Genomic DNA, 13,213 nt, shown 5'->3' on the forward strand with positions numbered 1-13,213 from the left:
TTGCTGCCATTTTCTATTCTGAAATCTTAAAAGACAAATCTTTTTAAGAATTTATTGAGGTATAATTGATATACAACATAAGAATATTTTTTTGTGTCCTGAGTTGAGGGTTTGGGAGCCTAATGCCTAGTATTACTCACAGTATTGAATGGGACCTTAACAGGACTAATATTCTGGCCTTGACTGGGTTAGGTAAACATTTCCTAGAACCTAGAATCCATCATATTTGGGCCATCATAGTGTAGAATATTTAATCAAGTGTGAGATTTTGGTGAAACACTGAGGTTGTTTGAAGGCCACCGGCTTCCAGGCAAAGTCGGTCTCTCTGTTCCTGAAGCAGGAAGGGACTGTGACTGAGGTGCCTTGCTGCTTAGCCGCCTTCCCGGGCGGTCCACCGTTGAGATGAGCTGTTCCTTCTGGGTAGGAAGCTGGTATGTCCTCAATATCTTTTTTGTGTTTTTAGTGTTTTTTTGTTTTGTTTTCCTTTTTCATCGAGAGCTGCAGTTTTAAGCTTTTTTTGTTATAGTTGCAAAAGTCCTTTTTTTCTCCACATGAGATCTGCAGATCTGTGAGAGAGAACAGCAGAGTTGATGTTGGATGTGGGATGAGGGCAGGGGCTGGTGTGGTGGCCTGGTGGCCCTTCTGGTGGCAGCTGGGACCTTGCACCCCTTGAGGGGGGCTCCTTGGAACAGGGGGGCAAATCCTGATTCTGAGGACAGAGATTGCTCTCATTAACCCCTCACGCGCAGGGTGGATTTTACTTGCTTTCTCAGGGTCAGCCACTTGTTCTGTAAGGAATGACCCTGTTACTTAGATAAGCCAAGTTGCTGTATTAATTTTATCTAGATTTTGGGTTTCCTTTGCTTTTTCTTTGCCCTTTTGCCCCTTTAATGTCACATCAGTATAGATTTCTGGAAGTTGTCACTCCTATGACCTATTCCTTGGAAAGTAGTGAAGTTAGACATTGGAAATTGCCAATAATTATTTCTCGAGTGTCATTTAGTGACCTTTATGTGTAATGTACCCATAATGATATAATTAGTCCAATTAAATCATGTTAAGAATTTTCCTTTTTTCTTATCAATATAACATAAATTGATGTAATTTGGAAACCAAGAACTGTAAAATATGTTTTTACAACTTTGTAAAAGATGAACTATTATTCCATTTTCCCAGATCATACAGTGCTCAGTTCTGATTATCGCCATAGAGTCTGGCAGCTTAAAGGAGAACAGAGTAGAAGGGACCTGCAGGGTGACAGTTCTGTGTGTGAACTCTTTCTCTTTCTCAGTTTTTATTTTGATTCTGGTTGGCTAGCATGCAGCGTTACATTAGTGTCAGGTGCCCAGCAGTTAGGTGTACACTCTGATTGCCACTGAAAATACGATGTGGCTGTCCTAAGGGCTAATAGAATTGGTTCTAGCCATAGTTTACAGTCTTTAAGATCAAATAGTAGTATAAATTATCCAACATTAATACAGATCTAAGTCAGTAAATACTAATCATTAAAATACTTGGTGTTATAGTTTCAGAATCATTGCTTTTAACTTTGTGCTGTAATGGTTTACTGATTTTAATAATATCTAAAAACAATATCTTGGCGTTCTTTGTGTTTAGCACACTAGGGGTATAAAAATACTTTATATTTACCGTATCAGAGAATGAATTAAATGTGCTTATGATTTTCCACTTAGAATGTGCATCTGTTTGATTTTTGAAGTCCTTCCTGTAGCAAGCTTAAGGATTCTTGCTACATCATTTCCTAGGGAAAGTGCTCTTCGGAGAAGCAGCGGCCTTGGAGGATGACTCCGAGTCCAGGTCGGAGGGCAGCAGCCCCGCCTTCACAGGTAGCTCTCAGGGAGGGGCAGTGGTGCCCCCTCCCGCCTTTTTTCTGGCCCCTTTCCTGCCCCTCTCCTGCCCCTTATGAGGGACTGTGTTCCTGGGGACAGCGGTGAAGCCACCTTGCTCAAATGGTGGCTAATTCTCGCTCTTTTTAAAACATTTACTTTGAAACGTGTGTGTGTGTGTGTTTTCTTGCATCAAATATTTGCTCTTTTCCTTGACTTAGGCTCTTTTAAAATTAGGTTTATACTCCCTGAGCATAAGTCTTCTTATGTAGTAGGGGGTGGTAGATACGTGTCTCATGAATTACATGGGTTGTGAGGGGAAGATGGGATTAAAAATTGTCTGTGGATAGCTTAACTTGAAAGAAATTTACATTTCTTTTTTTTTTTTTTTTTAAGATTGTATTTATTTATTTGACAGAGAGAGAGAATACAAGCAGGGGGAGCAGCAGGGAGAGGGAGAGGGAGAAGCAGACTCCCCACTGAGCAGAGAGCCTGATGTGGGGCTCGATCCCAGGACCCTGGGATCATGACCTGAGCCGAAGGCAGACGCTTCATCGACTGAGCCACTCAGGCGCCCCAGAAATTTACATTTCTTTACAGATTCTTTATTCACTTTATGAGAGAGAAGTATTGATTAATATGCTAATAATTGGATTAAATGAGAGTGGTTTGGACTGTATAATCCTGTCCAAAAGAATATTTTTAGACAACTGAAAATAAGACTAAAGTATTTGGGAAGGAGAATCTGAATAATTCTGGTGGTGATTATTTATTCACTTACTTTTATAAAACAGAAAAAATTTTTTTAAATTACAGAAGTGAAAAAAGAAAAACAAAATTACAGCTCTCCACCACATTATAAAGCTCAAGTGCCCACTGACCCAGTGGTCTCTAGGCGAGACCGCCAACACCTTGGTGTAGATCTTCTTGTAGTGATTTTTATGTAGTGTGTGGCTTTTTTTAATGAGAATTTAAAAACCAAACTAGGAAAACATGCTGCAAAGTTGCCCTACGGGAGGGTAGGACTGGCTGCTTAGAGGTCTTGAACAGGTCTGGGGAGAAGGAAAGCCCACATCAGAGAGATGGTGACCTTCTGTCGTTTCTGAGCGCAGCCTGCTGAGCGAGCGCGGCCGACCAGCTTGTGCCCGACCAGGCTGCCTGTGGGTCGCAGAACCTTCCAAGCTGAGGCTGGAGCAGTTGCTCAAGGGCTTGAAGTGGTATTGTTACCGAGCATACTTCAGTTTTTACAGTGGAATACCATCTGAGAATATTCATATATAGCATTTAAAAAATGTCTACTGATAATCCTTATTTTATGACTATGACATGGTAATAGAGTAAAAGGTAAGTCAAGAATACAGTAAAAAGCAATTTTAAAGATTTTTTTTTAATTTTTTTTTATTTATTAGAGAGAGAGAGCATGAGAGGGGGGAAGGTCAGAGGGAGAAGCAGACTCCCCGCCAAGCAGGGAGCCCGATGTGGGACTCGATCCCGGGACTCCAGGATCATGACCTGAGCCGAAGGCAGTCGCTCAGCCAACTGAGCCACACAGGCGCCCAAAGCAATTTTAGTAATGTTTGAAGAATGCACTCTTGTCTTGCTTTTGAAATTTACTAGTTCATATTTTCACTGTATTTCATGATTTTTTTACAGTTAAAACATTTGGTGACAGTGAATTTTGGGGTATTTTGTAAGCATTTGAACCCTGTTGAACGTTTTCCTGGCCCTTTGAGGAATGAATGTTTTTTTGTCTTCAGCCTCAGTCAAGGGTGAGATTGGTGGCGAGCTGGCTGCCTCTTCCGGGGTCTCCACTCCTGGCTCTGCCAGTTCAGCCACCGACTCCGTGGGCCACGACATCATCACCGAGCAGCCCCGGTCACAGCACACGCTACAGCCAGACTCGGTAGATCTGACCGGCTGTGACCTGGCGAGCGCTGCCACCGACGGGGATGAGGAGGACATCCTGAGCCACAGCTCCAGCCAGATCAGTGCCGTCCCGTCCGACCCGGCCATGGACCTGAACGATGGCACCCAGGCCTCCTCCCCAGTCAGCGACAGCTCCCAGACCACCACTGAGGGGCCTGATTCGGCTGTGACCCCTTCAGACAGTTCTGAAATTGTAAGTGGGTGGGGAGGGCTCTCGCCTGCAGGCCCAGACCTAGACCCTCCTGCTCATTTCCTTCTTCCCATCTGACTCACTAATAAGAGAGCAGAGGTTACCAGCTCAGGTCATTAATGGGGAGTTCAACCCCATCTGAGACCCTCCCTGAAGGCAATGGCCGAGTGTCATTTGTGTTGAACATGGAGGTCAGAAATTAGGTTAGTTGATGATATGAACTTTGCTAAAATTGAATGCATTTTAAATTCTTTAAGAACTTGTTGGGCACAGATTAAATCATTTAAAAAAATCCGTAAGGAGCCTATTTATTAACAGATCTGTGGTCTTAATGCATTGTAATTAAAAAATTAATATTGTGTATTTAACATTTTTGTGGCTTTTCAAAACCTTCTACAATATATCCCATTTTATAGAGCATGGATTTAAGTATTTCTGGTCTCTGAGCTAGTGGACAAGAAGCTCCTTAAGGATGGTCTATTCACCAACTTTGGTAAAAGTGATACAGAGTTTAACACTCTGTTTTTTAAAAAACAATTTGTACTATTAAGTGTTTTGTTACTATTGAATAGATTTTATTAAGAATGTTTTTGTTTTGTTTTGGTTTGGTTTTTGGGCTTTTTTATGTGGATGAATGCAGAAGCATTGAACGACAAATCATGAAATAAAACACTTGTATGTCCCTATTGAGCAGTTGTCATGTGGATTCAGTTTCTGATGGCCACGTGGATTTATAATTCCTTGGGTAGAGAAGTGGGCTTACAGTTGGGGTTTTAACTAGAAGACCTGGAAAAGGGTAGGACAAATAATTGGAATAGTGGGAAAGGGATTTTAAGTAAGGAAAGGGTGAACAAATTCTAGCCAGTATGCAGGGAGAAGACAAGGTTAGGGAAAGTGCTGGCTGGTAAGTGTGTGTGTGGGGGGGGAGATTCTGCTGTGTGTTTATTGCACCAGCTTCCATGGGGTATCTTGCTTCTTTACAATGGATGATTTCTGGTGAATTTGTTAGAAGTAGGGATGAAAGGCCATAGGAAACTCTGAAAACTTTTTTGGTCTTCTGAAATTACCCCGTTGTTCACTGGGTAGCAGTGCTGGGAATGGGGCCTCTGCAGGTCTCTCTGGCCTGTAGAGAATGAACATCTTACCTTGATAATTCCCACATTGGTGGAGTTCTTTTCTGGTTTATGGGATGCTTCCATGCCTTTTAGGTAATCATTAATTATTTGCTGAACAAGTGTATTGAGCACCTGTTAAGTTCCAGCGATTGTTCACAAGCTGGGGATGAAGTAGAGGGCACAACATACAAAACTGCTCACACGAAGCTAATGTTCTAGAGTTGGAGTCACGAGACTCCTTCCCTATTTGGCTGGACAGCAAAGATCTGTGGCTTTCTAGGCCATACGGCTTCTGGCGTATGCTCCTTTCGGCCGCTGTGGTGTGAAAGCAGGCATTGACTATATGTAAATGAACTAGCATTCCAGTAAAACTTTATTTACAAAAACAGGTGGTGAGCCAGGTTTGGTCATTAGGCCGTGGCTTAACTACCCCTATTCTAGAGTGTGTGCATATGTGTGGGGGGGCAGATAATAAGCCAGTAATCAATCAATAAGTAAACAAATACATAGTCAGATGGTGATGAGTGCCATAGAGAAAAAGAAACAAGTGAAAGGGATAGGGAATTTCCTCATGAGACAGCCCAGTGTGGTGGCTGAGGGACTGCTGCCGGGAGCCACCAGGATGAGAATTTTGGCTCGGCCATTTCCTAAGCGTGTAGCCTGGAACACTTGTGTCTCTTCTTGCCTCAGTTTTCTTATCCACAAATTGAGGGTAACAGTACTTGCACTGTGAGACTTACGGACCTTAAGGGGAATGATACATATAAAGTGTTTTTTGATTCTGCCTGGGGTGTAGTAAAATATTCAAAAAGTATTGTTTTTATTGTAAAATTTTTCATTTTAATGTATATTTTTTAACTGAGGTAAGGTTTTTTGGGTAAACTAATTGGGAGAGTGGAGAACATCATTCCTTTCTTGGTTGATTTTGAACATGTGGCTTGATGTTTTTTATTTAACTCTGAGGATTTGGAATGACTTTTTAAAAATGATACAGAATTTATTTCAGTTATTGGTAGTGTATTAAGGTTCCATCACTCAGTTTTTCAAGTAAATTACATGAGATTTCAAGTGAATGTGAAAAGTTTTGCAATATGGAATCATAATTCAAGTTTATGGCCAGGTATATGATATATTGTGTCCAAAACTGAGTTGATTTAGTTCTAGCAGTTTAGAAGCTAACCTAGTGTAGTGTTAGGTGTTTTTCTGAAAGATTTTCCTCATTGTTGACTTACTGTAAAACTTGCTTGTGAAGATAAAGATTTTTGTTTAGGTTTTTTTTTTTTTAATATCACAAAGAAATTTTCAGGTTGGAATTTCTTTGGTAGTTTTATAGTTGTAAAACTTTTTGTAACGTAATAGCAATGTGTGATCAGTGAAGCTTGATCATTGACATGCATGCATCTCCGTGCATTTCAGGAAATGACCTTTGTGTGAGTACGTGAGATGTGGTCCATGTGATTTCTGGCTTTGCCTTTGCCTTTCTGTGTCAGAGAGCCTGTCCCTCGGTGATGTCCCTTCAGAGCCCTCACCAGCCCCTCTTGAACCGTGCAGGTGTTAGATGGTGCTGACAGCCAGTATTCGGGGATGCAGGTCGGACAGCCGCAGGACGAGGATGAGGAAGCCACGGGCATTCTTCCGGATGAAGACGTAGATGCTTTCAGAAGCTCTTCAGTTGGTATGCAGACTTAAGCAGTGCGCTGTGGAATGGTCTTGTTTTCAACCCTGACATCTCAATTTTACCTTAGCTTCCAAGAAGAAATCTTTGGGTATCGTTGTTTTCTGAGTTGTAAATAGCAAATGAGGAAGGTCAGTTGAGGAATGACTGTCCTTATTCTTGATCTAAATCCTGTAGTTCCATGTGGACTTTGTATAAATATGAATATTGTTTTTTTTAATTGGAAACTTGTCACTAAATCTCGATTTCTCTGATTTTGAAGCCCTGCAGCAAGCACATTTATTGAAAAGTATGGGCCACAGCAGGCAGCCCTCTGACAGCAGTATAGATAAATTTGTCTCCAGAGATGAAGCTGCTGAACCAGGAGATCAAGAAAACAAGGTGAGATATTTAAGCATGAGACCACTTGGCATTCTGAGTTCGTGTGGGTGTTTAAAATCACTCCGGCTACTGGGCACCTGGGTGGCTCAGTTGGTTAAGCGTCTGCCTTCGGCTCACGTCATGATCCTGGAGTCCCGGGATCGAGTCCCGCATCGGGCTTCCTGCTCGGTGGGGAGTCTGCTTCTCCCTCTGACCCTCCCACCTCTCGTGCTCTCATTCTCTCTCTCAAATAAATAAATAAAATCTTTAAAAAAAAAAAATTACTCTGGCTACTGTCCGTGTGCCTTGCTTCTAGCTTTCCCATCTCTGAGCTGCTCAGCTATTTCCCCTTAAATAGTGACCCCTTCCTAGATGTGCTCTTCTTTTCTGCCTCTCCAGGTACTACCCAAATCCTTGAGAATTGCCTGAAGTTCTGCTTCCTTGAGAGTCCTTCCCAGACAAATCTGTCTTACACTGATTGCTACCTCACCTGATTTCTTGGGCCATTCATTTGATGGTCATGCATCGTCTTGCAGCATTTCTTGTTTCTGTTCATTGAATTATGCATTTGTTTGTTTTATGGTGGTAAAGTACATATAAAGTTTGCCATTGTAACTGTTGTGAAATGGACGGCTCAGTGGCGTAAGTGCATTCATGTTGTGTGGCTATCACCACCCTCCATCTCCAGAACTCTTTTCCCCTCCCCAGATTGAAACTCTGTCCCCATTAACCACTAACTCCCCATTCCTCCCTCCTCCCAGCTGCTGGCTCCCACCACCTACTTTGTGTCTCCGTGGATGTGACTACCCCAGGAAGCACATACACGTGGAACCATGCAGTGTTCTTTTGTGACGGGCTTATTTCACTGGGTATAATGTCCTCAGGGTTCATCTGTGTTGTAGCAGGTGTCAGGATTCCCTTGCTTTTTGACACTGAATAATATCCCACTGTGCAGATGGACCCCATTTTGGTTTTCTGTTCATCCGTTGATGGACAGTTGGGTTACTTCTGTCTTTTGGCTGCTGTGAACATGGGGTTACAGGCATCTCTTCAAGACCCTGCTCTCAGTTCTTTTGGATATACACCCAGAAGTAGAATTTCAGGGTCCTCTGGTAGTTCTAGTTTTAGGTTTTTTTGAGGACCTTCAGCACCGTTTTCCACAGGGGCTGCACCAGTTTGCGTTCCCACCAGCCGTGCACAGGGTTCCAGTTTCCCCATGTCCTTGCCAAGGCTTGTCATTTTCTGGCTTTATTTGAGAGTAGCCATCCTACTGGGAGTAAGGTTGTATATCATTGTGGTTTTGACTTGCGTTTTCCTAATGATGAGTGTTGTGGGTCATCTTTTCATATGCTTACTGGTGATTCGTATGTTGTCTTTGGAGAAATGTCTGTTCAAGTCCTTTGCTCAGTTTTTAATCAGGTTTGGGCTTTGTTGTTGACTTATCCATTGAACTGCTTGTAAAATATCTCTGAATTGCTTACCTTTTTACCTGTGTCTTGTGTTCCCTTGATTTTAAATTCCTTGAGGGCAGGAAATAGTTCTATACTTAGTTCCTCTGTAGATGCTCAGTCATTCTGTAGCCTCCGCACTTCCTTCCAGGTCCGGCTCCAGCCAGGTCTGCTCCCTCTCAGCTCTGGGCATTCCCAGGGCTCTTGCTTGTGCCTAAGTAGCTTCCCCTTGTCCTATAGATGGTGGCTCGTGCTGTCTTTCCTGAGCAGCCTCTCCTGAGTGCCGGCTCCCAGCTGCCCTCTCTCCAGTGTGCCCTCCCTGCACAGTGAGCTCATCCCTGCCACCGCCCACGTGACCCTGTGGCTTAGCTGCCTCTGATCGCGCTCTGATTCTGCTCCACCGTGGTCTGTGAGGCCAGGCTTGTGTGTGACAAAGATGGGCATCTCTGTGTCCCTAGCACCCGGCATAATTGCTGCTCTGGACCTGTTTGTTGAACACACTAGTGAATGAATGTATTGGTTCCTTGATCCTAAGACAAACAAGTGTTACTTTCTTTGTTGTAGCCTTGCCGGATCAAAGGTGACATAGGACAGTCTACCGATGACGATTCTGTTCCTCTTGTCCATTGTGTCCGCCTTCTATCTGCTTCATTTTTGCTGACTGGGGAAAAAAATGGTATGTATAGAAAGGCAGGTACAGGTGGAACATAAGGAATAGCATGGAGGACATTAGGAGAAGGAAGGGAAAAATAAAGGGGGGGAAATTGGAGGGAGAGAGGAACCATGAGAGACTATGGACTCCGGGAAACACACTGAGGGTTTTAGAGGGGAGGGGGGAGGGGGGATTGGTTAGCCCTGTGATGGGTATTAAGGAGGGCACGTACTGCATGGAGCACTGGGTGTTATATGAAAACAATGGATCGTGGATCACTACATCAAAAACTAACGATGTATTGTACGGTGACTAATACAATAAAATTAAAAAAAAACAAAAAAACAACAAAAAAAAAGAAAGGCAGGTACAGAGCCGACGGAAATACCGAGGTCTCAAGGTCAACTTGGTGACTGATTTGTGCCTCATTGCTGTAGCAGAGGGAGGGACTAGAGTCTGGGCCCAGTGGTGGCTTTCGCTGACTGATGGGAGAAGGGAGGGGATGATGGGCGAGCCGGGTTGGTGGGTCTAGTTTTGTTTCTGTGGAAACTGCATGTTGGCTGCTTTGAAGGTGACCTTGGTGGTTTCCTTGCAGTGCTGGTTCCAGACCGGGACGTGAGGGTCAGTGTGAAGGCGCTGGCACTCAGCTGTGTGGGGGCCGCCGTGGCCCTTCATCCTGAGTCTTTCTTCAGCAAACTTTATAAAGTACCTCTTGACACCATGGAGTACCCTGGTATGTTACAAGTTCACGGCTTGTCCCTCATGTTTAATCCTTACTTCAAAAACTATGTCAAACCGTCTTCGCTGTTTTAGTTTAGAGTAGTATGTGTTTTGAGTTAATTTGTGGTATTTCTTTTTTTTTTTTTTTTTTTTTTTTTTTTTTTTTAAAGATTTTATTTATTTATTTGAGAGAGAGAGCACATGAGAGGGGGGAGGGTCAGAGGGAGAAGCAGACTCCCTGCCGAGCAGGGAGCCCGATGCGGGACTCGATCCTGGGTCTCCAGGATCATGACCTGAGCCGAAGGCAGTCGCTCAACCAACTGAGCCACCCAGGCGCCCTTAATTTGTGGTATTTCTGAACTGAGTTGTAGCTCCATATAAAACACATAAATAGTAATGTTTTTTGCTTTTTGGACTCCCTGTCGATGCAGTGTTTCGTTTAAACACACGTGACGAGACAATAGATATGTGGGAACGTAAGAGCCACTTTACATACATATTGGATTTATACCAAAAGCACAAATTGCGTATAATCAAAATTGCTTTGGGTCACACTCCGTGGGGCCAGAATTTCACACTCAGAGACAAGCAGGACCCGAGGCGAGCAGAGCAGCGGCAGATCCGGCCCCTGCAGCACACGCTGGGACCCACTCTCATGTTGCAGTAAATGGGGGAGGGGCCGCACTTCTAAAATTACCCTCCCGTTCCCTCCCTTTCTTTGGGTGAGGGGACACACTTGTGCTTTTGAATTCATATTAGGTAAGTGTGGACTAGTTTGAGTTTCTCTAGTCTTTTTTTTTTTTTTGAAGTGAAATCTTGGAATTTTGATTATTGGCCGGCAGCCTGGAATTATAATCTAGAACATCTATTGTGTTGAAGTGATATCAGAGCTATGATGAATCTAGAATCTTTAAACCCCACAATATTTTTTGCCACTCATGGCTGTTACATTCAAGTCTCTTCTAGATTTGGATTGCCCCCTCACCCTTGTTTTTTTTTTTTCTTCCCTGAGAATGAAGCTTTTATTTTGAGATAGAAAATTGATGGTAGGGGCTTACACAGTGGCTGGGCAATTTATCTCTACAGAGGAGCAGTATGTGTCAGACATCCTGAACTACATCGATCACGGAGACCCCCAGGTCAGAGGAGCCACGGCTGTTCTCTGTGGGACCCTCATCTCCTCCATCCTCAGCAGGTCCCGCTTCCAAGTGGGAGACTGGATGAGCACCATCAGGGCCCTGACAGGTAAGGGCAGAGTTTTCAGGGTATCTTCTAGGTAGAACGCCCAAGTTCAAGGTTACGTAAAGGCACTTGCTGTTTGCTCTTCTGGTCAGGAAATACATTTTCTCTGGCGGACTGCATTCCTTTGCTGCAGAAGACTTTGAAGGATGACTCTTCTGTGACTTGCAAGTTGGCTTGTACAGCTGCGAGGGTAAGCATAATCTTTTGTAGAAATCGGTTCTTTGATTAGTGGAGATTTTACCATTGTTATAACTAAAAGTGGGCTTAATACTGAATGGTCCTAGACATTCTAAAGTTGTAAACAATAGTAAACGTGCATGTGTCCATCACTCCGCTGCAGAAAGTATTACCGGTAGAGGAAGAGTGTAGTGTAAGTTTCAGCACTCAGAGTGTTTGTTTGAAATGTTCCTTTTCCTAAAGGGTCTATTTAGAAATATACTTTGCCAACACGAAGGGTAAAACCTGTTGAATTAAACACCACCGGCGCTCTCGGGCCCACAGAGCGGAGTCAAGGGGAGTCTTGAGGTTATTTAGTGACCCTGTGTTGTGTCCCTGCAGCGCCTCCAGCCTTCACGCAGCAGCATGGTGAACGCTGTAGATCAGCTGATCAGTAAATCACAACTGGCCAATCAACAACAGTAAAAATTAACCAGTAAAAATCGAAGCAAAAACCCAACAGTTGTCAAATGAATAGGATACCTTCCCTTTTCAAAATTTCATGGCCAGAATTGTTCCTTAGTTCCAAATGTTTGCCAGGTTTCAGTCAGTCTGTCTCTCCAGGGGCACAGCAGATTGCTGGCCCCCAGTCAGCTCCCATCTGCTGTATGGAAGTGCCCACGTGTGCACTGAGGGGTGGGAAGGGCGCGGCCACGGGGGCTCTGCCGTTGTTGGGGGGCCGCGAAGTACACGGCCGCTTAGCAAAGGGCACGGGTCCCCTGTCGGCCCCGGGTCTGAGACTTGTTGTAGAATGGAGTGGTTTACCCCTGATCCATGGTCGCGAAATTGGTGTCTGGGAGTAGAGGCCATGACCAAGACAGCAATAGGAGGAAGAAAGAAACAAAGTGATGTGGAAGGGACACATTTAGTTTTAAACTTGAGTTAATGACATTTCTGAGAGATGTGGGAAAAATGCAGCATCCCTGCTGCGGTTAGAAGAAGAGGAAACGGGTATATGGAGGCGTGATGTCATAACTGTCCGGAGGCGGTGGCGGCACAGGGTTGATCCGACGCCGTCCCGCGGCGGCCTTGTCTTCCAGCACTGCGTCATGAGTCTCTGCGGCAGTAGCTATAGCGACTTGGGATTACAGCTGATCACCGACATGCTGACCTTGAGGGATAGTTCCTACTGGCTGGTGAGGACAGAGCTTTTGGAAACTCTTGCAGAGATTGACTTTAGGTAAGTGATGAATCAGGTTCCTTAGGTCTGTAAACCAAAGCTGCTGGGAGTTCGAGCCAGGAATCGAAAGGCCTGGGTCAGTTGCTTCTAGTACTGATTTGTGATGGTCGTCGAGTAACCTGTGAGTTGGGAATCTGGGTGGCGTGGAGAGCTGATGCTGGTTTCCTCCTCAGCTTGCTCTGTGCTTGCGATTTTAAAATATGGGCAGAGGAGTAGATCTTTCTGGTGATCTCAGTCATCTGAGCGTCCTGGATGGCGGGAATGATAGAACTCAGACTTCTATCACTCCTGCTTATATGTACAAAAGGAACGTCCTCCTCATTATACCGAACTTAGGTCAGACAGCCTGTCTGTACTGTTGTAATTAAAAAATAACTTGATGCCTTCTGCATTTTCTAGGAATAAGTTTGGTTTAAGATGTTTTCTTCCAGTGCTTTCTTTTAGAAGGGGAAATTTCTTTTATTACCCAGGCATCTGGGTGTTTTTCAAGGAGCTATTATAAAGTGCTTGCCACGTGCCAGGCTCAGGGCCATTGCCCTGAGTGGTTAGTGGTTAGTTTCTTTTTCCCTCAGAACATCTCTCTGAATGAGGGGTTCCTCTCAGCTCCGCCCGCTGGAAAGGACCCTGGGGAGGGGGCAAGGA

The 13,213-nt window shown here is 44.2% G+C and overlaps 2 protein-coding genes across 3 annotated transcripts in view; one reads left to right on the forward strand and one right to left on the reverse strand.

The window, feature by feature from the left end:
* MFSD10 (major facilitator superfamily domain containing 10) overlaps positions 1 to 13,213 on the reverse strand; it is a 631,579-nt gene that overhangs the window by 167,369 nt on the left and 450,997 nt on the right. The gene's annotated exons all lie outside the window — the stretch shown is intronic.
* The window catches only part of HTT (huntingtin), a 140,015-nt gene that overhangs the window by 41,265 nt on the left and 85,537 nt on the right, over positions 1 to 13,213 (forward strand). For both annotated transcript variants that reach the window (XM_032395577.1, XM_032395579.1), the window contains exons 11-19: positions 1,767 to 1,847; positions 3,605 to 3,966; positions 6,630 to 6,753; positions 7,016 to 7,134; positions 9,126 to 9,237; positions 9,809 to 9,946; positions 11,020 to 11,178; positions 11,268 to 11,365; positions 12,432 to 12,571. In XM_032395577.1, the coding sequence (XP_032251468.1) occupies positions 1,767 to 1,847; positions 3,605 to 3,966; positions 6,630 to 6,753; positions 7,016 to 7,134; positions 9,126 to 9,237; positions 9,809 to 9,946; positions 11,020 to 11,178; positions 11,268 to 11,365; positions 12,432 to 12,571 (1,333 nt within the window). The remainder of the gene's footprint in view (positions 1 to 1,766; positions 1,848 to 3,604; positions 3,967 to 6,629; positions 6,754 to 7,015; positions 7,135 to 9,125; positions 9,238 to 9,808; positions 9,947 to 11,019; positions 11,179 to 11,267; positions 11,366 to 12,431; positions 12,572 to 13,213) is intronic.

This window comes from Phoca vitulina, unplaced genomic scaffold (genome assembly GCF_004348235.1).
Source record: "Phoca vitulina isolate PV1807 unplaced genomic scaffold, GSC_HSeal_1.0 scaffold85, whole genome shotgun sequence".
NCBI lineage: Eukaryota > Metazoa > Chordata > Mammalia > Carnivora > Phocidae > Phoca > Phoca vitulina.